Consider the following 26,978-nt stretch of genomic DNA (forward strand, 5'->3'; position numbering starts at 1 on the left):
ATTGGGAGGCTGCATCCAACAACTTCTAAAACTGACACCCAGACCCACTGTACACAATGATTGTAAGTAAGCATGCATTCATTTGTTCTTTACACAACTACTTCTGTCACTGTCCATGTGTATAGCTGAGTCTAACGATATGAATGCTTTTGAGGAGGAAAGACTATCTGATGACACTCTGTATGAACTAGTTCATTTCAAGCATATCTACCTTATGACTGACCTCAATTTCATGGCAATTTAATAGTGACAGTGTGAGAGATTAGATGCATAGACCACTTTTTATTCCTTTTGAATACTGTTTTTATTTTGAAAATAAAAAGTCATGAAACTAAGAACTCTTTCAAAATATTTAACAGAAAATGGCAATTTAGAAATAGGCATGTAATTATTCAGAAATCTGTAGAAAGTCCTGCCTCCTCTAAAGAGGTACTCCAGTGACTTATTATTGCAAATCCATACATTTGGGAAAAAGACGGATAAAAAAGAATGGTCAAAATCGAAGCAGCAGAAGCTGCATGTCCACGGTATGGGTCAAGCTCCAAAAACACTGGATCCTACATTTCCCATAATGCAGCTTAATGTCTTCTCTTTGCTGTACCCTCTCCCTGCCTGGTTAATGCCAACGTTTCAAACTCCACTCCTCCAGTTTGTAACACAGGCTTTCTGGTATAAATCTGAACATCAACATGAGGATGGAGGCTTTAAAGGTCCTGGTCTATGGTTTGCACCTGCAGTAAAAACAAACATCTTATCCAACTGTACCTGAAGGTGTCTCCTACTCTGTCTCTGAAAGAGATGAAGCCCTCCTGGTCTTCAGCCATGAGGTCACCTGTGTTAAAGTAGGCGTCTCCCTTCGCAAATACGTTCCTCATCAGCTTGTTCTCAGTCAGCTGCTTGCTTCCAGCATAGCCAAAGAAAGGGCTGAGGGCACTCACCCTAGACAGTAAAAGTCCCGTCTCACCTGAGAACACAGATAGGACTGATAGTATCAAATCAATATGAATGTGAAAGAAAACTCATTCATGGAAATTTTTAGGAGTTCTTACCCTTTTCCACTCGCTGACAGAATCCATATTTGTCTTTCACTGGTTCATCTTTCATCATGTCATACTTCACCAGATCATACTTGAACAGGAGCTGCACAAAAAGTTAGAGGAAAATATTTTTACAGTGTGCGGTGGCATAGCAATATAAAACTAAATGAACGGAACTATCACCCACAAAGGTGGAACAAATAACATTAGTGATGGCTCAGTTCCATTTAGATATGCCAGGACACCATGCCAGTGAGTCAGTATGCACAGCGCCAGAGCCCTGGAGCGGGAACACTGACTGAATGCAGCCTTTATTAAACAGTTTCCTGCTGTGGCATGTCAAAATGTCTGCTGAGAAAAAATGTTAGAGCAATTGTTATATTTATCAAACAAACAAACAAAAAAAGCATACGGTGGTCATGGCAGGCCCAAAATTATACTACTTCCTTTTAAAAAAACAAAACTCAGGGTCCAGGTACTAGCTTTTTCCTCAGCTTTACAGAATAGGTCCACAATTTTTCAGGTCAGTCTTGTTTTGTTCAAAAATGCATTTAAAAGTTGATGTGAAGCTAATATGAAGCTTCAGCAGTCTGAGTTAGTCATATCAAGTGGATATCTGACACATTTACAGTCTTTTTAGCATTGAATTCTCTCTTTGTGTTTCCTCGGACAGTGTTTCCCTGCTGAGCTGTGATGGAAGTATAGTAGCAAAAAGAGGAACTTTGGCACTAAAAAGACTGTAACATTACACTGTAAGATATCAACTTGATTTGACTCATTTGGATGCTGAAGCTTCATATTAGCTTCAGATAAACTTTTAAATACAGTTTTGAACAGAAGGAGGACTGTGGATTTTGTCCCCCATCACTTCCATTGTAAGTGCATTATGAAGGGATCTTCTAATGGTCAGTAAGAGAAATATGTTTCACCGTTCGTTTGGGCTCCTGACTGTTTGGACAGACTTGAAAAATAGTGAACCCGTCCTTCAAGCTGCATATCATGGTCTTCATGATATGCATGTCGGCGTTCGGTCAGTTGTCATGAAGAATAATATGTGAGATTCAGTTGAAAGCTCCAGAAAAAGCTATGAAGTGGACCTTGAGTTAACCTCAATATTACTTTGAGTGATATCATACTCAAAGTTTATTACTTCTATTAGAACTAAAACATATTCAATTTAAGTGTATGCAAATTAAACAAGCAATACAACACTGAAATTACACGACTCATTTAGAACTGCATTCATTTTTTTGGCTACTTGGGGCCAGCTGAAGCTGATCATTTTACAGTAAGTAGAAATATATACTACTTTTTTAATGTATTTGTTTCTTAAGAGTAATGGCAAATTATGTATCAACAAGAAGAAAAACTTCTATTACACACAAATGAAAGAAAGTATTTACAGATTTTCCTCAGTTTAAACATGAACACTCCTGAACACTTGGATAACTTCATATTTTAGAACTGTCAATCCTGTTACCTGAATTGGGATATGTTCTGAAATGATTGTGTTTCACAACTTCACTTTTGTAACTGTGTTCTATAACAGTTTGTGGGTCAGCAAGATAGGTCTAAGAATAGCTGAGGTCAGGGCTTAAAGCTAAATTGATGTAGCCACTCTTTTGTAACTCCTGTGATTAACGGCAGCCCCACAGACTAGAATTAGTCTGGCTAATACCTACCACAGCCACAGGAAAGCCACCGCACTGTTCATCCTTCCTAACTGTCTAAACAGACTTACAGTTTAATCTTTAGCTCTGATTATACAGCCAACATTCTTTACTCAACCTCTCTCCAAGATTCAGCAACGTAATGATGTTACCCTGACACATCATTTTAATATGATGTATTTTTGTCAACAACTATATTATATTATATTACATTATATTACATTATATTACATTATATCATATCATATTATACTGTTGGACTGTAATATTTTATTGTCTTGTAGTATATCATGTGTAAGATGTTTATTTTGAAAATATAATAAACATTTTACTATTGTATTACAATTCATAGTAACTATAATACAGTATATTGTGTTGTATTACATTATACCGTATTCAATTATATTCTAAGATGTTTGTATTGTGTTGCTAAAATATTCAGAATATAAAAAATATTTCTGAAAATATAAAGTATGCTAATATAAAATAACAGACACACCTGACATTGACATTAGTATTGTATTAAATCATATTCTATGACATTTGTATTGTATAATGGCACATCATATTGTAAGATGTTTGCTTTTTTGATAATAATAAGAATGTACTTGTTTGGAGTAAATCACACAGTTCTCACTGGGCTAAAGGCTTTACTCAGTTTTAGAGGGGGCTGGTGTGCTGTGTATCTACAGGACTGATGTATTCTGTGGTGTAATGTTAACACCATTAAAAGTCAGTTTAAAGAAAAATGGTCTGAAAATATACCCTGTTAAAATCTAAGTTAAGGACACACACCAGTAAGCCAAAACATTAAAACCACTGACAGGTGAAGTGAATAACATTGATTATCTCATTGAAATGGCACCTGTCAAGTGAACAGTCAGTTCTTGAAGTTGATGTGTTGGAAGCAAAAAAAAAAATGGACAGGCGTAAGGATCTGAGCGACTTTGACAAGAGCCAAATTGTGATGGCTAGATGACTGAGTCAGAGTATCTCCAAAACGGTAGGTCTTGTGGGGTCCTCCTGGTATGCAGTGGTCAGTACCTACCAAAAGTGGAAGGGCAACCAGTGAAACTGCGACAGGGTCATGGGTGCCGAAGGATCACTGATGCATGTGGGAAGCAAAGGCTAGCCCATCTGGTCTGAACCCTCAGAAGAACTACTATAGTACAAATTGTTGAAAAAGTTAATGCTGGCTATGATAGACAGATGTCGGAACACATAGTGCATCACAGCTTGCTGAGTAGCCGCAGACCGGTCAGAGTGTCCATGCTGACCACTGTCCACCACTGAAAACGCCTACAATCGGTATGTGAGTGTCAGAGCTGAATTACAGAGCAATGGAAGAAGGTGGCCTGGTCTGGTGAATCTTTTCTTTTAAATCATATGGACAGCCGGGTGCGTGTGCATCGTTTACCTGGAGAAGAGATGGCACCAGGATGCACTATGGGAAGAAAGCAAGTTGGCAGAGGCAGTGTGATGCTCTGTGCAGCGTTCAGCTAAGAAACCTTTGGTCCTGGCATTCATGTGGATGTTACTTTGAAATGTACCACCTATACCTTAACATTGTTGCAGACCAAGTACACCCCTTCATGGAAACAGTATTCCCTGATGGCAGTGGCCTCTTTCAGCAGGATAATACACCCTGCCACACTGCAAAAATTGTTCAGGAATGGTTCGAGGAACATGACAAAGAGTTCAAGGTGTTGCCTTGGCCTAAAAATTCCCCGGATCTCAATCTGATCGAGCATCTGTGGAGCCTGATCCATGGAAGTCCCACCTTGCAACTTACAGGACTTAAATGATCTGCTGCTAACACCTTGGTGCCAGATACCAGGACACCTTGAGAGGTCTTTTGGAGTCCATGCATCTACAGGTCAGAGCTGTTTTGGTGGCACGAGGGTGACCTACACAATATTAGGCAGGTGGTTTTAATGTTATGGTTGATTGGTAAATATACATGTTGATCACAAATGTAGCTATGAATCACACTCATCCAAAAGCCAAAGAACTTAACTTGCACATGGTGTTCTTCCAAATACTGAGGTCAGCAGATTCAAAAAGACTCACAGTATAGGTTGTGTGAGCTGTGATTTTGGTATAAGTGATAAGTTAGTTACATTATCTTCTGTACTGTACAATGATGATATACAAATGATCGAAATAGGATTTGTTGTCAAATTATCTTTGATGGTTTTAGGTTTAATCTTGTTATAGAGCTGATGTGAATTGGTATTCTTAAATTTTGGGATTTTAGTGTAGTATCATTTGAAGATGTATGCATTGTATTATGGATTTGGTTTATACTAATTTGTGGCTTCATGCATAAGTACTTCATGATCATCACCATCTATAATAAAATATAATAAAAAACAGAAACACAACGCAGTACATTACATCGTAAGGTGTATCAACAACTCTGACACAACAAAAACTGAAGATTTTCAACAAAGATATTTACTGTTATATTGGACTACCTTGTATCTCACAGGTGTTCATGATACTATGTCACCCCATACACACTAACTGCAGTCAGCTGATTGACCCCTTATAGACCCCTGTGATGGAGGACACTCCCTACACACATCCTGGCTAATACATGACCTGGCAGATCTCCTCTAAGCTGTTTACCCCTTCCCCCACCACTAACCATGTGCACTTTAGTAAGCAAATTCTCCTCATGCTCACCGCCTTTGCGACAGTTAAAGATGTGCCTTCAGCAATTCTTAGGAAATTAATGTGTGTTGTATAGGTATGCAACTCCAAACTTAAGTCACAGACCTGGGTTACCATCAAATGTTTAAAGATCCCCTCCAGACATGTTTTAAGATACAATAAAATGCTCTACTATGAATAATAATCTGTATGTCACAGGTTATTTAAGTTCAGTTACCTTGTTAAACTCCTGGAATGACATCTTCTCTCTCTCCCTCATTAAAAATTCCAAAATCTCGTGTATATGTAAATATTGTTCATTTCAGTGTTTAACTGCTGGCCAAAAGATGTCTGCTTCTTCACTGAAACGTCCATTCTCTGTGTATGTGCACTGGAGGTTTCAAGTTTCCACATCACACAACTATAAGTTGAATGCTGGACCACGATTTGATCCAAGCTATTTGTGATGTCAAAAATCATGCTCATAGATAGATGTATTAAACTGAGATTTAAGGTGAGCACAGAGGAACTTTCCTCCTTCAGCAGATGAATGTGAGATCAAATTCTGCACATATATCATTCTGCACAGACAAGCTCAAACATCCAACTGAAGGATCAAGAAGCAAAACATATTTTTGAGTGGAGGGGGGCTTTAAAAATAGATTTACATAATGCATACATGCATTTACATAGCCTACACGTACATGTCTACGGTGAGTTGTGCACATACTGTAGCCTGCACGTGAAAACACCTGCTTCAAAGTTAAGGTTCTTTATGATTATCTAATCATAACAAATCATATTTTATTGCATGTTAATCTGTCAATATGCTTATTTTTGAGAGCATTTTGTGTGTGCTACACACTCACAGTCTTTGCCGAACCATTAAAGTGTTGACTGTGTGGTATAGACATTTCATTTACACCACATTCTAGGCGAATAGGAGCATTACTCCAGCATCAAGAAATCAACTAGGGCTGCACTAATGATTATTTTCAATATTGATAAATCTGTTGAAAATTTTCTTGAGTAATCGATTAGTTGTTTGGTCCATAAAATGTCAGATATTTAGATTACTGTCATAGCAGACTAAAGATACCAGAAAAATATTCACATTTGAGAAAATGGAACCAGAGAATTTGGACTTTTTTTCTTTAAAAAAACGAATCAAAAATTAATCGCTTATCAAAATAGTTGGCAACTAATCGATTAATTGACTAATTGTTGTAGCTCTAGTTCAAAACTGTATGGAATACATAAAAATATGATGACATGCCTGTCTAATATCACAAGAAAACACTAAAAAAAGAGGAGCTGCTGCGTATGCACCCGCTCACTACTTCTGTTACTTGAACTAGTTCTCCCTCTACGCACATGTACAAAATGACCTGTGCTGCAAAAAACATGTATGACATGTATAACATCAGGACTGAAGTAATCAAGAATCCAAAGAACAACAGAAATGTAAAAACGAGAAAACAAGTAATTTTAACAAGACTTACATGCCGGAACTATTTCTTGGTGACGTGTATCCATCTGCTCACTACTTCTGTGTAGTGGCTCTAACTAAAAGACAGGTTGTCAGATAAGGCCAGTGAACACAGATTTTGGTTTTGGTCTCTGTAGAGGCACAGTAGTACCAAACCTGGTAACTTCACAAGACTTCCGGAAGCTGCTAACAGACACTCCTGTTGTTTATTAAAAAAAATTGTTCCAGCACTTAACTCTTCCTAAAACCACAAACTGTCATTTTTACATGAATGTTTCTGTGGATGGATTAAACAAACAAGATACAACATGTTAATTAGTGAGCTTTAGAAGTGCTTAATGTATTTTTTAACTTTGGACAGAACCAGGATAGCAGTTTCCCCCTGCTTCCAGTCTTTATGCTAAGCTAGGCTAACCACATCCTGGCACCACCTCTGTACTTGATATGAAATTGAGAGTAAGTATATCTCCCAAAATGTTGAAGTGTTACTTAAAATTTAGAGATAGCACAGTCAAGACTTCAACACCCACAATGCCTTGCACTTCCAGAGCAAACAGGAAAATCAGCGTTCATTGTCACTCAGTGGAAATGTGTCCACTGCGGCTAGCAGCTACATTTGTAGTTACTACATTGTAAATTCATAAGCTGTATATTGCTCTCTAAGGAATTAAGGCAGCTGGGAGATGAACAGTGAGCTGTCAAGACCCTGAATAACTTCTGTTGGACTTATGTGAAACCACATAGAGACTGTGTCTGTCCCCTGACCGCTTAAATCAATTATTTTTAAAGTAAACAGAAGAGGAGTTATTCATAAAAATCTAATAACACCACCACTGCAATAGTACAACAAAATAGGAGAATTTAATGTGGACTCTTAAACATTAGATCTTTCAGTTATCTAAAGCTGTATTAATAAACACTCTAATCTCAGATTATCATATTGATTTATTTTGTCTTACTGAAACCTGGTGTCATGAAGAATATATTAGCCTCAATGAATCCACTCCCCCCAGTTATATTAATACTCACATTCCTCAAGACACTGGCCAAGGAGGTGGAATTGTAGTCATCTTCAAATCAAACCTAATAATCAACCATAGACCTAAACTTAATTATAACTCATTCGAAAGCCTTGTTCTTAGTCTTTCACAACCAGCCCGGAAAACTTTACAGCCAATTCTATTTGTTATAGTGTACCGTTCTCCTGGCCTGTACTCTGAATTTTTATCTGAATTCTCAGAGTTTTTATCAAACATAGTCCTTAGTGCAGATAAAGTAATTATAGTGAGTGATTTTAATATTCGTGTGGACGTCAATAATGATAGTCTTAGCGCTGCGTTTATTTCATTATTAGACTCAACTGGCTTCTCTGTAAACAAACCCACTCACTGTCTTAACCACACTCTCAACCTTGTTCTGACTTGTGGCATCGAAACTGATCATTTAATAGTTTTTCCACAAAATCCTATTTTATCAGACGAAGTTTTGAATTCCTTACTGGACTACACACTATTATACAAAAATATCTTCACTAGATTTCTATCTGATAGTGCTGTAGCTAAATTTAAAGAGGCAGTTCCATCAGCATTGAATTCAGTGCCATGTCTCAACACAACAGAGGACTCTTATGATAATTTTAGTCCCTCCAAAGTTGATCATTTTGTTGATAGTGCTGCAGGCTCATTGCGAATGACACTCTACTCCACCAAACTGGAAGAATCTCGCTTAGTCTGGCAAGATAGTCTTAAAACATAAAGGAAGGCCCAGGCTGACAAAGAGTCATAACTCTATTGATCCATGTATTCCTATAGCTCTCAGTAGTAACGACTTTATGAGCTTCTTTAATGATAAAATTCTAACTATTAGAGAGAAACTTCATCACCTCCTGCCCTTAACAGGCACCGATTTATCCCCAAACACAGGAACCTTAGAAACAGCTGTAAATCTTGATATATTTTTAGATTGTTTTTCCTCCAATTGACCTTCCTGAACTAACTTCAACGATTTCTTCATCTAAACCATCAACCTGTCTCTTAGACCCCATCCCAACTAGGCTGCTTAAGGAAGTCTTACCCTTAATTAGCACTTCTTTACTAGATATGATCAATAAGTCTTTATTAATGGCCTATGTACCACAGTCCTTTAAAGTAGCTGTAATTAAACCTCTTGATTCAGGCATTTTAGCCAACTATAGACCTATATCTAACCTTCCCTTTCTGTCTAAGATACTTCGGAAAGCAGTCGCCAATCAGCTGTATGACTTTCTACATAACAATAGCTTATTTGAGGATTTTCAGTCAGGATTTAGAGCACATCACAGGACAGAGACAGCACAGGTGAAAGTTACAAATGACATCCTAATTTCTTCTGACAAAGGACTTCTATCCATACTTGTCTTGTTAGATCTTAGTGCTGCATTTGACACCATTGACCATCATATCCTATTACAGAGACTGGAACATTTAATTGGCATTAAAGTAACTGCATTAAGCTGCTTTAAAGCCTATTCATCAGATCAATTTCAGTTTATACACATTTGATGAATCCTCCATGCAAACAAAAGTTGAACACGGAGTTCCACAAAGCTCTATGCTTGGACCACTTCTATTTACTTTATATATGCTTCCTTTAGGTAATGTTATTCAGAAACACTCCATAAATTTTCATTGTTATGCAGATGATACCCAATTATATTTATCAATGAAGCCAGATGAAATCAGTTAACTAAACTCCAAGCATGCCTTAAGGACATAAAGACCTGGATGACCTGCAATTTTCTGCTTCTAAACTCAGACAAAACTGGAGTTACCGTGCTTGGCCCTAAACACTTCAGAAACTCATTATCTAATGACATAGCTACTCTGGATGGCATTACCCTGGCTTCCAGCTCCACTGTAAGGAACTTGGGAGTCATCTTTGATCAGGATATGTCTTTTAACTCCCACATAAAACAAATTTCAAGGACTGCCATTTTTCACCTACGTAACATTGCAAAAATCAGGCACATTCCTTATTATCAGTCTGATCCTGCCAAGTCTCTAAAGACTCTCCAGCTGGTCCAGAATGCAGCTGCACGTGTACTGACAAAAACTACGCCAAGAGATCATATCATCATCCCATTTTAGCTTTGCTGCACTGGCTCTCTGTAAATTCTAGAATAGGATTTAAAATCCTTCTCCTCACCTACAAAGCCCTTAATGGTCCGGCACCATAATATCTTAAAGAGCTCATAGTACCCTATTACCCCACTTGACCACTGTGCTCTCAGAATGCAGGCTTACTTGTGCTTCCTACAGTCTCTAAAAGTAGAATGGGAGGCAGAGCCTTCAGCTATCAGGCTCTTCTCCTGCGGAACCATTTTCCAGTTTTGGTCTGGGAGTAGACTTAAAACTTTCCATTTTGATAAAACTAATAGTTAGGGACGGCCCAGGCTTGCCTTGGACAAGCACCTAAATATACTGTGATAGGCCTAGACTGGCAGGGGACCTCCCATGATGCACTGATTATACACATTCATGTATAATCAATGCATGTTACTAACTTCTCTGGGCTTCTTCCCCGGAGTTTTTGTGCTTTCTGGTCTCACAGGTTCCTACGGATCATGGTCATGGACCGCCTGGTAATGGAAGTATGAGCTGCACTTGATAACTATAGACACTAGTTTTATTTATTAGTTTTATTTATTATCATAAATATTATATTATAAACCTTCCGACCACAATGTGGCTTGCAATGGCAGAGTGGCGCTGTCCGTATTTCTGCTTGTTTACTCTATGGGAAGTGAAGAGGCAGAAGCGACGTTTCATAGTTTATGACTTAGAGTAACTTTGCTGAAAACGTTATCCAAAATATGAGATATTCATGTCTTGTTATGTTTGTAGTGAATGAAACTGGCAGGACTTTTCTTTGTTCAAGCTGATATTCATCTTTTGGCCTTCACTAACTTTGTTCCTGACATTTCTTCAGTTGTTTCTCCACTGCGGAACCAAATGGTAAAAAAAGACATGTATCCACGCCTACCTGTGTATTTTTATGTTTATTTATGTGTGCCTGTGTGCACGGAACTGCCCAATTTATCCATTTTTATATTTTTAGCCAATGGGCACACTAAAAAGCAATTATTTTGTAAACGGTATCTTCGCATCTCAACTTCAAAATACACTAAGATATTAGTGACTCCAGAGAGAGTGCATTTTCAGAGCAACGGGCCTTCAGCACACTGGGCCATCCAACCAATGGACTGTTAAAACACTATATGGCAACAAGTCAAGGCAGATGGCTGCCCACCTAGAGCCCAGTTCTGCTCGAGGCTTCTTCCGCTGTCGCCAAGTGCTTGCTCATAGGGGAATGTTGGGTCCCTGTAAATTAAAGAGCTGCTCTATGTGAAAAGTGCCCTGAGATAACTTCTGTTGTGAGTTGGCACTATATAAATAAAACTGACTTGACTTTGACTAATAACCTATTCTATATGACTGAAAAAAAGAAAGAAATCCCATACTCGTGTCAATGGGAATTCCCAAGTGACATCATGCATATTGAGGCCCCATCCCATGCACTGGGAATGTTTTCATGTACTGTAGGACAGGAATTACATCACTTGACTTTGTCTTCCTTGTCGCTCTTTACCAGACAATGCATGGCTCCATGAACCAGACAGAATATTTTGTTGTTCACAGCCTCCAGAGGATCACAACAGGAGCACAACTTTTTAACAAAAGTAGTTCCTTTTAATGGAATTGCTGCAATAAGTGGATTTGCTTTTGAAGGTGAGCTTTCACACAGGTCACAACTTTAGTGAACACTGGGTGAATGTGAATTTGTGTTGTAGACCAACTGCAAACTATCTTGGCAATGCTGAACTTTACATTTACATTTTATCATATTAGCTGTGTTACAGCAACTATGGTTAAAAAGAAGGAGGTAAAATACAAACAGGGGACAGGGACATTACAGTTACACAGAACCTCAAAGCCTCCTATTTTATGGTCTTTCTGGTGAAGTAAAGGCCTGTAACTGTGAGTGGCTGACCACTTTACATTAGAATCATTAGAAGTAGGTAATGCACAAACAAGGTGTATTCAAATTTAAATCAGATTTCATCTGCCTTTCTCACATCTTCTCTTACAAAAATGTGTGACCAGTGTGTGAGCGGGGACATTTTGGTATCACGCTTTGGAATTGTCAACCACTCACCCTGTAGAAGAAGTTGGAGCGACCCACAGTGCCGATCTTGCCGATGTGGTTCATGAAACACAGATTTCCCTCAGTGGAGCCGTACACCTCACACATTTTAATGTTTCCATAGTGACTCTGGAACTCCCGCCAGACATCCTGCCGAAGCCCGTTCCCAACTCCCATCCGCACCTTGTGAACCATATCCATGTCTGTCTGATGGACAGAGAGAAAAGCGATGACATCAGCAGAGAAGATCTGACAGGTGACAACTGATAATTTCTCAATCAGATGTAAATGGTTATCATTCAAAAATGTGCTCCATGTAAATACTTAATCATATTATTATTAAGTCAACACTGGAGTATACATATAGAAAAATGTCAGTTATGCAAGGAGTTTTCAAATTACAGTCCTCAGGAAATATACGTAGTGTGTGTGTGGGCGTGTGTGTGTGTGTGTGTGTGTGTGTGTGTGGACATGTGTCACAAACAAAGGAATACCATTAATTGGTTTAAACACATTCATAGAATGAAAGAGAGAATCAATGTAAACAAAAGTTGCTTTTGACCACACACACGCACACACACACACACCCCTGTGTGCGTCAGAGGACATTACATTGACTTACATTAATTTCCTTGAGGTTTACCCAAACCATAACCAAGTCTTCACCCTAAGATGTAATGATTTAAGCTATAGGGACTTGCTTTTTGTCCCCAAAAGGGAGGCGAGTTCCCACATGTGACTGTGTAAACAGATTTATGTCCCCACAACATGAAGAGTACCCAGTACACACACACACACACACACACACACTACTGAATATGATGTGCTTGAAATAAACAGCAAAAAAAGAAAAAATGGTCCTACAAACCATCTATTCTTCATTGACAATTCAATCTTATATGTTTCAATGCAAAAACAACCACTGCTATGCAAATGAGGCTTTGGTATGTCCATTAATTGGGTCTTGCAATTAAGGCTAAATTGATTCAATATGGAGATGAAAAAGTGGTGGGACTGAGAAGTTAGGAAGACTGCCCTTTTGACCTGGGTGAAATAGTTTTATATTTGGTTACAGCTAGGCTCTGGGGACTTCACTTAAAGTTGTAGGAGAAGTGATTACTTTATTTTTTTTACATATAATGACATACATGTGGTTGACTGTGAAGATGGTAAATGGACTGCATTTATATAGCGCTTTTCGAGTGTACCGACCACACAAAGCACTTTACAACACATGCCAACATTCGCCCATTCACATATACACTCATACACACTGATGGCGCAGCCATTGGGAGCAATTTGGGGTTCAGTATCATGCCCAAGATTGATTCCACATGCGGACAGGAGGAGTCGTGGATCAAACCACTGACCTTCTATTTGGTGGATGACCTGCTTGAGCCACAGCCACCCCTGAAGTTACACAAAACATCAAATAGAAGCTAAAAGTCATCCTAGTGTTCATTATTCTGACTTGTTCTGGAGTCAGGGTGGCAGGGGCATTTCTATTAGATAGAAAGAAAATCAAGAAAGCTGTGGAACAACCTCAATACTCCACAAAACCACAAATCCACCTGGCTGAGGATGCTATGGCAAAAATTGAACCACACGGCATACAGTGGTGAAGGTAAGAGACAGATGTTTGAACCAGATGAGTTTTTAACACCCTGAATAGAAAATACAAGAGCAGCTTCACCACATTCAACAAAACAAGAAACAAAATGTATATCAATGCAGCTGATATCACCTCAACACAACAACAATTGATCAATAGAGTTCGAAAACAAGCCAGTTAGACTATTGACCTGTCAATCATACTTCAAAGGCCGTTCCCAGTGCATCGCAAATTTTGCAGATTTTGCAAAAAATTTCCAAAAATAATGGATGCAAATAACAATTGATGACATTTCTAGGAGCTGATGGCAAGACCACCAAAACAATTATGTAATTACAAATAAAACCATTATATACACTACAGAAAAGAGCCATAAGGATTATAAATAAGGTGGATTCAATAGAGCATAGCAACAGACTGTTTACCAGGTCAAGGGTGATGAAACTGAAAGATTCAGTGGAATTAAAAACTCTGTTATAGTTATGTATAGAGCCAAAAAATAGATTGTTGACTGGACATTTGCAGAGGTTGTTTGTGTTGGGATCAGCTGATGAGGTATGCACATTGAAGCAGATGTGTATTTCAGTCAAACTGTGGAATTCTCTAAGGGAATCATTTCAAATGCTGAATGTTGAACTATTGTTCACTTTAAGAAAAATGTATGGAGAACAAGAATTTGGACCATATGAACTAAATGGGTAAGTGGGTTAGTCTTCCGTCTTTGGTAACATATGACTGTTTTGATGTCACATTAACAGTGAAGTCTTCATTGATTGTTGGCATTGTGTGAACTCAATTTTTGGGTACACAGTTTGGATCCTATGGAGGAAAGGTAGACTCCACCAGTGACAATGACAACTACTATACACAGAAGTAATTACAGAATGCAAATTCAGTGAATGGCTGTTGCAGAACAAATGCCAAAAATAGCATCAGAAACTGGGTTTCATATAGTAAAATCTTACACGCACAAAATGTAATTTTCTGCAGCTAGTGGTCTCTCAATCAAAACAAAAAACAAAAGTTTGATGACATTGTGAAGTAGTGTGGGATCATGGGAGATGTTGTCTTCATTGTTAAACAACCATCATTGCCATCATTGCAGTCACCTTCTCCCAGTTAATATTCCTTCAATGTTCATCATTCAGGAAGAGCCGAATTATCCGCAGAAGTCTCCTCCTCTCCAAAACAAACAGACTTGGTGATTCAAACTGTTTCTCCCACACTGTTCGGCGGACAGAGGACGTCCAGAGTGGCTGCGAGCTGAGCTGCTGCGAACATTTGCTCACTGATAACTTAAGATCCAGACATCCGATGACTAAAATCAAGACTAAAACCACCTGTGAGCAAACCTTTTTTCGGTACATATTGATAGCATACAATTAGTGATAATATTCATTCTTGTGTGCACATATTGTGAACATTTGCTTATGAGCTGTCTGTGCGCATATCTTTAATTTCCCAGACACTGCCAATCAGTAGTGAGGACAGTGCCACGGCCAGCCTTTCACCCACACAGTGAAATGACAAAACAAGTGGACAAAGAGGACTTTGAGTCCAGCCTCAATAAGAACATGCTCTGCCCTCATACTGTGTGTGCGTGCGTGTCTATGTGTCCACCACAGCAGGACGCAAACACTAAAACAAAGACTGTGCTTGTCTTTCGGCCACAGTTGTGCATGATGTTACTGAAATGATTCACAAGTAGCAGTAACTGTAGAAGGACCCTACAGAGGAAAAAGTTCTGCCTACTGTAAAGGGCATTGATGTTTTATTCCTGTGCTCTACTCTAACTTGCTCGCTCTGTCTATCATTAAGTGGACATGCATGTTGATTATATGGATCTGTTTTATAGTCTGGTGTGTAGATAACAAGTTAAATGTAGATGTTGAGATATTAACAACAAGCAATGGAATTGAGCAAATGAATCAGAGTAGAATAGGCAGAATAGAATGGAAGAACATATTGAGGATATTTTAAGAATGGTTTTGGTGTATCAGTCTCAAGACTGAGTGCCTCTTTCCAGACTTTCACTTCAAATCCACATTTAACAATCACACAAAGAAATAATTCTGGAAAATCAGGGAGGCACTGATTGCAGTAGGAGAGACAAGGCCTGTTGTGGGAATGTGTGTATATAACTAAAGTGACTTTATTTGTTTCATAGCAAACTAACTCCTAGAAAGTATTCTAAAGGGCATAACAACAATCTGAATATTATTTGATGGATAATTTATACCAAGATGTTCTGGAAATATATGTAAATACGTACTTTTTCCAGTACATTCATAGGTATAATATTATTTTTTAAGTTATTAATACTAAGGATTACCTTGGGCTGGTTGCAGAGGTATCTGCAGAGTTCTCCAATATACTGGAAAACAGTCACATTGTGTTTTCGACAGTCATTCCAGAATTGTGAGGCTGAGAATTTCTTCTTCAGGACGCAGGTTGCACCTGTGATGGAACACAAGACAATGTCATTCAATTCACCATTCAAGAATACAATTATCATGTTCTCCCTCTTTTCAATAATGGGTTATTATCATATCTATAGACTAGAATTTAATTTCCATATAGGATGTAAATGTCAAATATTTTGATGACAGAGGAGATGTATTCAATGTAGTTTGGTGGTACTATTGAGAATCTTGTCATTAAGCATGTACATGTTCTGTTTAAATCTCTTGTTCTTGTGAGATTTTGCATTTGATGTATTTATTGGGACCATGTACAGTGTTAAACATAAATGTTATCATTTGATGTACTGCACCAGAGTTAGCTAATTTTCATCTGCAGTCCCTTCGGCAGGTCACAATTAAAACATATAACAGTACAAAGCAAAAAACACACAGGACACATAATACAAAATACATAGCGACACACAATAGCACATCACATACACCCACAATGTCAACTAGAAATTAATAATGCTAAGTAGCTTTTAGCTGATTTTTTAATTTGGTTTTGAACACTCAAGACACCATGCAAATTTGCAAAAAAGACAAAAGTACCAAGGCACATTTAATTTTTCTCAGTATGTTTCAAGCAAACTAGTTCATATGAAGTTTTGTCCAAACTTGTCTAAAGGCAAAAGTGTTTATATCCTTTACCAATGACCACACTGCTGTCGCAGAGACATAATGGACTGTGCCAAGAGGGGATAATGTCAGCCAGTAATGTCAGTCACAGAGGTGACAGAAGTAGTGAAAAAGGAGCTTGAGAGATAGAGTTCAAATCCTGCCTTCTTTCCCATCTCCACACACCTGGCCAATCACTGCGTAAGGTAGGTGTGACTGTTGGATTGTCTATTTCAAAACACAAATGAAGCAGTTCTGATATAGCTGTCAAGGTCAGGTGCTGTTCACCAGCATACTCATGCCCTAAGGTGTCTGTATATTCCAACCGAAGTGGTTGAACAACATCTATATTGGTTCTGACAATTTCTGTCTGAAAACTGACAATTCAAAAATCAAGGCCACTTAACACAGCCTTTGGCCAGGTGTGTGGAGGTGAGACAGTAGGTTGTCTTCCAGGAGAGACCGCTCACCCTTTCTATGACCACTGGCTTTGAGTGTGGCCATTTGGAACAGTTTTGCCTTCCCATGTGGTCAGAAAACATCTTAGGAACCAGAATCTGCACACATTGCATGTGTGCAGATTCTGTCTATCATCATGAATCTCTTGTTCTACAAACAAAGGCAAAGACACTGATGCACAGTGACACATTTCCACCAACTGCAGAAGGCTGTAACCATTGGTTGTGATAAAGGGCTGTAAAATGTACAACTGCACCAAAGGAGGACTCGAAGACCACAACCTGGTGTAAACATGTTCCTCTCAGGCTGCACCTCCTTCACTAGCATTGGCAGAACTTGACTCCACTCTCATCCACCTATGAACTACAGCGTTTGATTGGCCAGGCCTGTTAGGTGAGGCAGAGCATGGCAGGATTCCCAATTGCCTAGGAAGTCCAGTTCAGAAGTGTCCTGAACTTCATGCTTTCAATTAAAGGTGAGCAAAAGAGGTATTGTTACATCAACTATATGGTATACTCTTGCCAAGAATATCCTCAGAAACAACATCAAACATACAATGTTTTTCCAGATGGAATCCAAAATGTGGGAAATCAGGGAAAATAACACCAAATGCGTGGTTTAGCTGTAATGACAACACCTGAGACACAACCCATTTGCTGACCTCTCTGAACAGATGCAGTCACTTCACAAACAGGTAGAACTGTTAATCGATGCACTCACAGTGCAAACAGAGATACCTCAAACAGAACACATGGTGCCTCATTGATGTCTTTCAAAAACTCAATCAAGTGTGACGTGCTCTTTGGCCTACTACGCAAATCCATTGCAAATAACAAGGACACAGTGTATGTATGTCAACAGAACCTATCTTTTAATTCCAAAACTGTCGGTTGTTCTGGCTGGGGTGGGTCAAGTACTACACCATGTACAGTATCTGTGTCTCATCTTAGCAAACCAGATAATGTCAAACATCAAACTATTCAGAATCTCAGCAGAACCACAGTTCCAGTTTCAGATCTGCAGTTCCAGTTAAATATGTGCCGCCCATTATCAAGAAAAATGAAATGTGTTAAATCTACAGCAGCTATCACATTTCTTGCCTTTTGCTGGTGACATGTCTACATCTGCTGGTCTAAATTTGTGCTTGCCCTTTCTTATCAAATAGGATGTCTGAAGTCTGGATGTGATAAATGTGTACAAAGTTTAGTACATTTCAACATATAAAACTGTCAGGACAACGGCCTCTCCAGGGCTTCTCAGGACAACCTGTCGGGACATTGATCTCTACAAGTGAAGGACACTGAACTCTCAACCAACAGTTGGAACAAATACAGAAACCAAGGATTCAACAATATAGCTGATATTACAAAACCATTTTATGTAGATGTGCAACATTACTTTTAAGCTTGACCTGTAGTTCAGAAGATACATTTATATACTTAAACAGCTTACATACAAATTAATGACAACAGTTACTTATGTTTTCAACCAATCAATCAGCTGTTTTGCTAACTGATGAACAAGCAGTTTCTTCTGCACTATTATGTTATCTAAACTCAAATATGAAGGTTCATACAGTGGACTTTTCCATGAGGGGGGCAAGCAACAGTGACCTAAAACAATAATGAAATTCTCCATAATAGTGTCCAGCGTCCTATTCCTGCTTTGAAGCCTCTAATTAAGCTGCTAGTTGAAGTGAAACAGTGGGTCCTCAAAGGGGTCACATATTTTGGCAGTTACAGTATGTGCAGTAGACATTGTCTGCAGCCCTGAAAGCCAGTTTACCAAGAGAACTGCTCCTCTGTATCTAACATGGGATTCAAAGCTTATAATGGATAAAGGCGTGTGGGTGGGCTACATTCATGTAGTGAGGACAAAGGCTTTCATATCATCATATTAATGTCAATCCTAAACCAACTTCTTTTATGTACAAATTCTATGTAGATCCTTTGAAGTTAAATGGGCAAAACATATTTGTCTATTTGGAAAGTCTAAATTTCTGCTCACCTCCTTTGCTCGGTAACTTCTGTGTTTCCCCCCCACACTTTTATTTTTCTATTCTAAGGATACCATCTGAGCTCAGTCTTGTCTTAAATATTCTGCCTAAGAGAAAAGGATGAGAAAACCTTTCTTGCCTTGACTTTCTCTATAGCCACTGTACTATACTATATGTGAACAATTACATGAAGCCTTCTTTTTTCCATCAACATCATCAGTTCATCAACACCTGCAAAGTTCTGAGCATTTCTGACTCTACCTCAACTGATGCTCTCTACTACTTTAAATCAAAATCCAGAGAAAACTTTGTAAACAATGAAGCACTGAGATGAGTTAAAACCAGCTAGAAAACAACTTTTCTTCTTTATCATTCACAGCAATGCTGCTGTTGTATTGCCCTGTTCTTTTGATTAGGCCTATTTTTATGGTATGTTACAATGTAAAAAAAAGTTTTAGTAGCCTGAAAAAGCCTGAATTATTTGTAACTGCTATTGCAGATCTTTTAATGTTTTTTTAAATGTTGGTTTTAGGCCCTAATTGAACTCTCTTGCTGCAGTGCTTCTTATTCCAATGTGCTTTATCAAGTTTTATGTAGGTTTACATTATGTAAATTAAAATTTAAGTTGGGGCTGAAATGTCAATTAATTAGTTGATCGCCAGTAATCATTTTCAATAACAATTTTTTAATCAATTAATCATCAAGATTACTGGCCAAGCACACTCTCAGGTTGCAAATTCTCTCATTTCAGACTTCTCTCTGTTTTATTTAATTATGTTTAATTATAATTATAATTATAATTATAATAATTATTTTATTTATTACATATTAGATATGTAGTCCCTACAGCATGTTCTGAGTCTGCCCCAGGGTCTTCTACCAGTTGGACATGCCTGAAACACCTCCAGGGAGGCATCCAGGAGGCATCCTAACCACATGCCCAAACCAACTCAGCTGGTTTGGAAGCAGTGGCTCTACTCTGAGCTCCCCCCGGACGTCCGAGCCCTTCATCCTATCTCTACCCTTTCACTACCCAAAGCTCATGACTATAGGTGAAGGTTGGGACGTAAATCAACTGGTAAATTGAAAGCTTTGCTTTCTGGCTCAGCTCCTTCTTCAGTGCCCGCATTACTGCTGATGCTGCACCGATCCGCCTGTCTGCCTCATGCTCCATCTTACTCTAACTCATGAACAAGACCCCAAGATACTTGAATTCCTTCACTTGGGGCAGCAACTCACTCCTAGCCCAGAGAGAGCAGTCCACCGTTTTCTGGCAGAGCACCATGGCCTCAGATTTGGAGGACTTTGGAGGACTCCTTCACATTTGGCTGCAAACCAACCCAGTGTCTGCTGGAGGTCACGGTGTATTGAAACCAATAGAATCACATCATCTGCAAAAAGCAGAGAAGCAATCCTGAGGTTCATTTATTACAAACCAGATGCTCTCCTCCCCCAGGCTCCGCCTTGAGATTCTGTCCATGAAAATCACAAACAGAATAAGTGACAAGGGACAACCCAGGCAGAGCCCAACACCCACTGAGAATGAGTCGAACTTGATCTGACACTGGTCTACAGCCAGGAGGGAATCCACATTGTTCCTTGGAGAGATACTGTGTGTTCACAGTATCTCTCAAAGTGTTCTTTCCCCTGCCTGACAAGAAAAGCTCTCCATCCCTGCTGAAAACAGGCTGGGCTAAGCCCTGCTTCCCCTTCCTGAGTCACCTGATGGTTTGCCATAACTTTTTGAGGCTAACTGAAAGTCTTTCCCCAATGGCTCCATGAACTCCTCTCATACCTGGGTTTTTGCTTCAGCAATCACCTGAGCTCCCCCTTTGGCCCTTCAGTACCCAGCTGCTGCTTCAAGAGATCCCTGGGGCAGTCAGACCTGAAAGGCCTCCTTCTTCAGCTTGATGGCCTCCTATACTGCTGGTGTCCACCAGCAGGTTCTCAGGTTGCCGCCCCGACAGACACCGATGATCTTCTGGCAGCAACTCTAAGTAGCCACCTTCACAACTGAGGTCCTAAACATGGCCCACTCGGATGTCCCCAACCCCCCCTGGGATGCAGGAGAAATTCCTCCGTAGGTGGAAGATGAAGACCTCACGGGAAAGGCCATACATTCCCAGTCCACCTCACTACTCATTTGGGTCTCCCAGGTCTGTCCAGCAGCCTCCCACGCCACCTGATCTAACTTACCACCAGATGATGCTCAACTGACAGCTCTGCTCCTCTCTTTACCTGAATGTCCAAAACATGTGACCAGATCTGATGACGCAACTACCAAGTTGATCATCGATCTTTGGCCTAAGATGTTTTCGTACCAGGTACACTTATGAACAACTTTATGCTCAAACATGGTGTTCGTTATGGCCAATCCATGGCTAGCACAGAGGTCCAGTAACAATGCACCACTCAGGTTCAGATCAGGCAGGCTGTTCCTCCCGCTCGCCCCCCTTCAGGTTTCTCCATCATTGCCTACATGAGCACTGAAGTCCCCCAGCAGAACTACGGACTTGCTGGGCAGCGCCCCCTCCAGGGCCCCACCCAGAGACTCCAAGAAGGCCAGATACTCCAAACTGCTGTTCAGTACATATGCACAAACAACAGAGTCTTCCTCCCAGCCATATGTAGTCACAAGGAGGCGATCCTCTCGTTCCACAGGGAGAACTCAAACACCACTGTGCTCATCCGAGGACCAGTGAGTATCCCTACACCTTCCTGGCACCTCTCACCCTGGGCAACTACAGAAAACGAGAAAGTCCAGCCCGTCTTCAGGAGTTTGGTTCCAGAACTGGTGCTGTGTGTAGAGGCGAGCCCAACTATATGTGGTTGGTACCGCTCCACCTCCCACACTAGCTCCAGCTCCTTCCCTACCAGAGAGGTGATGTTCCATGTTTACAATGCCTGGGATCAGCACATCCAGGTCCCCAACCCTGCCTGCTGACCGTTTGGCAATGCACCCCACCCTAGTCTTTATCCCTGTAGGTGGTGGGCACACAGGGTAGCGACTCCATGTTATTTCTTTGGGCTGTGCCCATAGACTGTATAAAAATAATGGACGTAGCCACTGTGACGTCACCCATTGGTTTGTGGACTTGGTTTTGAAGCTTTCAGTTTGGCATTTTGACCATCGCTATCTTGGATTTTTGGAGTCAGAGGTGATGAGAAGTGACCATATTTGGATGAGACAGCGGAGCTGACCCTAACGCTTGCTGCTAGGTTGGTTGCTGATGCAAATTTTCACTAGTGAAAAACAGGCTTAAAACCATTTAAACAAAAATGTACTTACTGGAAAAAACTGAACATCTGACTGAGGGTCTTTGCCTTTCTTAGGCAAGCGAATGGTTAAAATTAACTTTCATGAACTGAAAACACACTGAAATAGCAACGGCTACGCCTGTACCCTGAATCTGGGGTTACACCATGTTTACGTTACCGAACCAACATTGTCACCATGGTAGCAACTTGTCAATCACAACATAGTCATGCCCTAAAGCATATGCTGCTTTATCTTCAAATTTAAATTAAATCAGTCCATAATTTACAAAATGAACATCATACTGTATTGAAGAGGTCTTGAAACTAGTGATTGAGACAATAAACTCATTAGGAAAATGTTTACTGAGGTAATAAGTCAAGTGAGGAGTAGAGTCATTTTCTATGGGAAAATGACTCTACTCTATACAAACACATTTCTTTTTGGAGCCAGTGGAATCACCCCCTGCTGACTATTAGAGAGAATGCAAGTTTAAGGCACTTCAGCATTGGCTTCACTTTCCAGACTTGGAACTACCAGCTTGGCTGTGCCTGACCAGGTCCCATGGGTCAAGGCCTGAACACCAGACGCTCACTAGCAAGCTCCCCTCCCAGGCCTGGCACCAGGAGGGTGCCCTGGTCTCCCTCTTTCCGGCAAAGTTCCCATACACCTGAAATGCTGCATACATGTACAACAATCTTAACTCTCAAAACTAATGTGGCAACAATGATACATCTAGCTCCTTTAAGCTACATGGAGCCTCATGGTCATTCAAGCAGGCAAGGAAGTCAGTTTATAATAACATGTTCCATACATCCTCCAAACCATGTATGTCCATGACCTACCTCTCACAATAGGCAGTCTACTGTATATAAACATTTTGCACTTATTCAGTCTGCCTACAACAATGCTGAGTTCTGTCCTTGCTGCTGCACTGCTGCCTGCTTCAGAATGTAACTCCCCCCACCTCCCCAGCCACCTGCTGTATTAGCATTCAGTTGTTTGTGATGTTGAACGTTTCTGGAAATGTTGTTTATCTCAGGCTCTGCCGGAGGGTTTTTGAGCTCAGGGACAGTCTGTGTCAAGCTTGCTCAGATTTGTTCCAGAGCATTACATGAACAAGAGTCAAACTAAAATGCATGTTATTGCAGTAGGGGGTTAAAATCTTGACATGAGCGTCATGTCTGAAATGTGTTGATTTCATCTGACAAGACAGTAGAGATGGTTATAACATATAGTTAATACAAAATGTAGGAACATTTAAGGTCTACCCACCCAGCTCAATGGTTCCTCCGATACCAATCAGTGAAGCTGCGCTGTGGTAGAGCGGCAGAGGGATGTATATCACATCATCTGCAGTCCCCCCAAATGCCCAGAATCCTCCTGCTGCCTTCAAGCTTTGGAGGTGAGTTATCACTGCAGCCTTAGGGAGCCCTGTGAAAATTAAACACATGATGTTATAAAAAAAAAATTTGATACTTTTTGACCAATTCAACTGCACTGCCTGCCAGTTGACTATAATGTTAACCTGGCTAACGTTAGATTTAACCGGCCATGTGCTACCTCCCTGACATTGCAATACAATGTCATGCAACACTGCAAACATTTCCATTGTCATTGCACCAATATCATAATAGTTTTGTGGCTTCTGTCTCCAGTAATGAAAGAGAAGGGTGTTGTACATGCACAGGAAGTCAGTCTTCATGCTTTCAGTCCTGACATCTCTCTGATTCTCTGGTTTGTCCTCTGTGTTAAAAGCTCTCCCTCTATATTAAAGCCTCTCTTCAGGTCATCATGATGTGCATGTGATGGAGATGGTGAAGACAGCCGTATTAGCTGAAGTCAAAGCATTTCTGTTCTGACAGATGAATGACTTCCAGTAGGAACAAGCTTTTAGTGTCTTTCTGAAGAGCCTGATTTCACAGCAAATTCAGAGGGATTTCTAAAAAAATAAATGCCAGCAAATTCTCGATCACAGTTCAGTCTACACTGTGTTGAACTGGGGCTTTTTACATTAAAGGGGTATTTCAGCGATTTAGTACATCACTTCCATGAAGTTGGGGAACTCACAAGAGACAGACTTGAAAATGGTTCAAATTGAAGCAGCAAAGGAAGAAATATCCTAATTTTTATCCTATAGTATGCCACTGGATCCTACACTTCCCATAATGCAAGTCAACAGTGTCACTCATTATACCCTACCTACCCTACCTATGGTAAATGAATCCAAGCTCCATTTTGTAACCAAAACTAACTAAAACATTAAAAGTTCAACACCAAAAAGGACCAAAACTTGTGTGAAAGCCTGTAAAATACTTTTATGAAAACAGGAATCAAGTACTTACTTAACTTATTATGACTCCAGCTCTGTGCTCAGTGAGCAGACATGAGATTACTGATGCTGTTGAAATATTTCCCAGAATGTTTAAATATTCCTTTAATGTTAAATGTAGGACTCATGTTTGCAGGCTATGTGATGTCCTGAATTACACTTTCGTTAAAATACAAGCTACTTTCACTAATATTGTAGGCCTGACAGCCTATTCATGAAGCCTATCCCCGCGTGTGTTATGTTTTGACATTGTATATAATACATTTGTCAACCATGTACAACCAGAGCAAGAGCTCACAGTTCAGTCTTGGCATTAAGACAAACACAGTTATGGTGTGAGAAGGTACACTGGAGGGATTACACCAGGAGGTGTCCCCACGGGAAGCTGAAGGAGGCCTCGGGGAACATCTGATCTGGTCTGTTTACCCTGTTACCAACACACCCATAACACACATAGGAGGCTTTATAACAGACCATAGCATTCCCGATACAAAACATATCTTGAATTATAGAAATAATCTACACAGATGGTGACTGATTATTTGTCATTGCCTAGCCAACACCTCACATAAAGGGCAATGGATGTTTTCTGGCACTGGAAGACTTTGAAGAAAATGATGAATTCAAATACTCCAGACAGGAGTCCATGCAAGAAAAGACTACAATGCAAATGAAACAATGGCAAAAAACAAATCACAACAAAACAACTTAAAACTGAAGGAAAATCAACAAATAAACCCAATAATGCCTTATACCTGCATCCTGACTGCAAAACAGTTTAACTGAAATGAAAATGAATGATTTAACACAAAACCTGCAAATGGTGGGGAACATGGCCTAGTGGAAAGGGAAGGAAGAAGCCCTCTCACTGACATTCAGGACCAGACTGAAAGTCCAAGGTCGATGATCAAAATGATCAATTTTATTTTGGGTTACTAACTTTGTATATATTGCTCTGCGCGGTCACATTGTGCTTGAGAACTTATACTCTTTAATACAGGAGACAAAGATATGACGCAAGTCATCTAAAGCTCGGAGTCACGTTAGATATCATCTCTTGTATTATAATTTTTGGTGTACTGCAGTAGAATTTACCCCAACAATTATTCATTATTTCTTTGTTATAAAGCCCCAAAACCCCAAAAGGTTAGATGAGATAAGATAATAACAAAAGTCATATCTTGTATTAAAAAGAGTATAACTTGTGTGGAAAAGATAATAATTTGTATGAATGTGCTCCATACTTTGTGCAAACAACACATGAAGCATAATGGTAATTCAAACACTTGCATCCACTGATGAGCATCAGCTGTGCCTAATCTTCCTGTACAGCCATTTGCTAAATGCTCAGTTCTTTGATGTAAAGTGTGTCTGACTTCAGGGAGCTCCATACTAATCAAAGCAAGAGTGAAATGTAAAATGTTTGTTCCTACATCACAGCAACACTATTGCCACCAGACACAGTACTAGTTCACTTTATACAATTCAGGTGCTCTTCTTCATGATCTTCTGTCATACTGTACACGAAACATCCCATTTGAGAAAGGGTTGTTACAAGAACAGACTACACATGATGTCATTAGTATGAACTGTCCTTTCTGAGCTGTAGTGTGCAGACTCACCAGTTGTTCCAGAGGTGAAGATGTAGAGGGTGGGGGATTTGAGGGAGGTGGTGGCACGTAACACTGCTGGTACAGGCTGATCAGAGGCAGCGTCTATGTTATCCAACAGAGTGTTAACCTGTGTGTGCTCACTCTGGCTCTTCATAGCCCACACCTGAATGTTGTCCTCCAGCAGGCTGGGTAGGATGCCATCGAGACATTCCACTAGATCTGGAAGACAGAGACCAAGATTCAAGTTACATTTCATGATAGTGATTGAAGATTGTGCTGAAATAAAATGTGTTGTGTCCTACATATGTGGTGTAAATACATCAGGGCAAATAGGAAGCTAACAATATATTATGATAAATGGTATAATACCATAAAACGTACTTTTTAAAGGATTGTGCAACTAGTGCTGGTGTTTCATGGTGACTCTGCATGGAATATTTTAAGAATGGAATTGTAATCAGTGTATGCAAATATCTTTCTCAATGACTGAAATTATACACTGTGCCAATTGATATCATGAACCTCCATGGCAAATGACTGAAGTCGAGTATTTCACAATAAAACTCAACTCCTTATGTATATTGTAACATAAGTACAA

At 39.7% G+C, this 26,978-nt stretch overlaps 1 protein-coding gene across 1 annotated transcript in view; it reads right to left on the reverse strand.

The window, feature by feature from the left end:
- The window catches only part of slc27a6 (solute carrier family 27 member 6), a 43,224-nt gene that overhangs the window by 10,595 nt on the left and 5,651 nt on the right, over positions 1 to 26,978 (reverse strand). Inside the window, exons 2-7 of the mRNA XM_067573882.1 lie at positions 26,390 to 26,599; positions 23,711 to 23,869; positions 15,977 to 16,101; positions 12,045 to 12,239; positions 1,050 to 1,140; positions 766 to 964 (exon numbers count right to left, since the gene is read on the reverse strand). Coding sequence (XP_067429983.1) covers positions 766 to 964; positions 1,050 to 1,140; positions 12,045 to 12,239; positions 15,977 to 16,101; positions 23,711 to 23,869; positions 26,390 to 26,599 — 979 coding nt within the window. The remainder of the gene's footprint in view (positions 1 to 765; positions 965 to 1,049; positions 1,141 to 12,044; positions 12,240 to 15,976; positions 16,102 to 23,710; positions 23,870 to 26,389; positions 26,600 to 26,978) is intronic.

Source organism: Thunnus thynnus, chromosome 19 (genome assembly GCF_963924715.1).
Source record: "Thunnus thynnus chromosome 19, fThuThy2.1, whole genome shotgun sequence".
Lineage (NCBI taxonomy): Eukaryota > Metazoa > Chordata > Actinopteri > Scombriformes > Scombridae > Thunnus > Thunnus thynnus.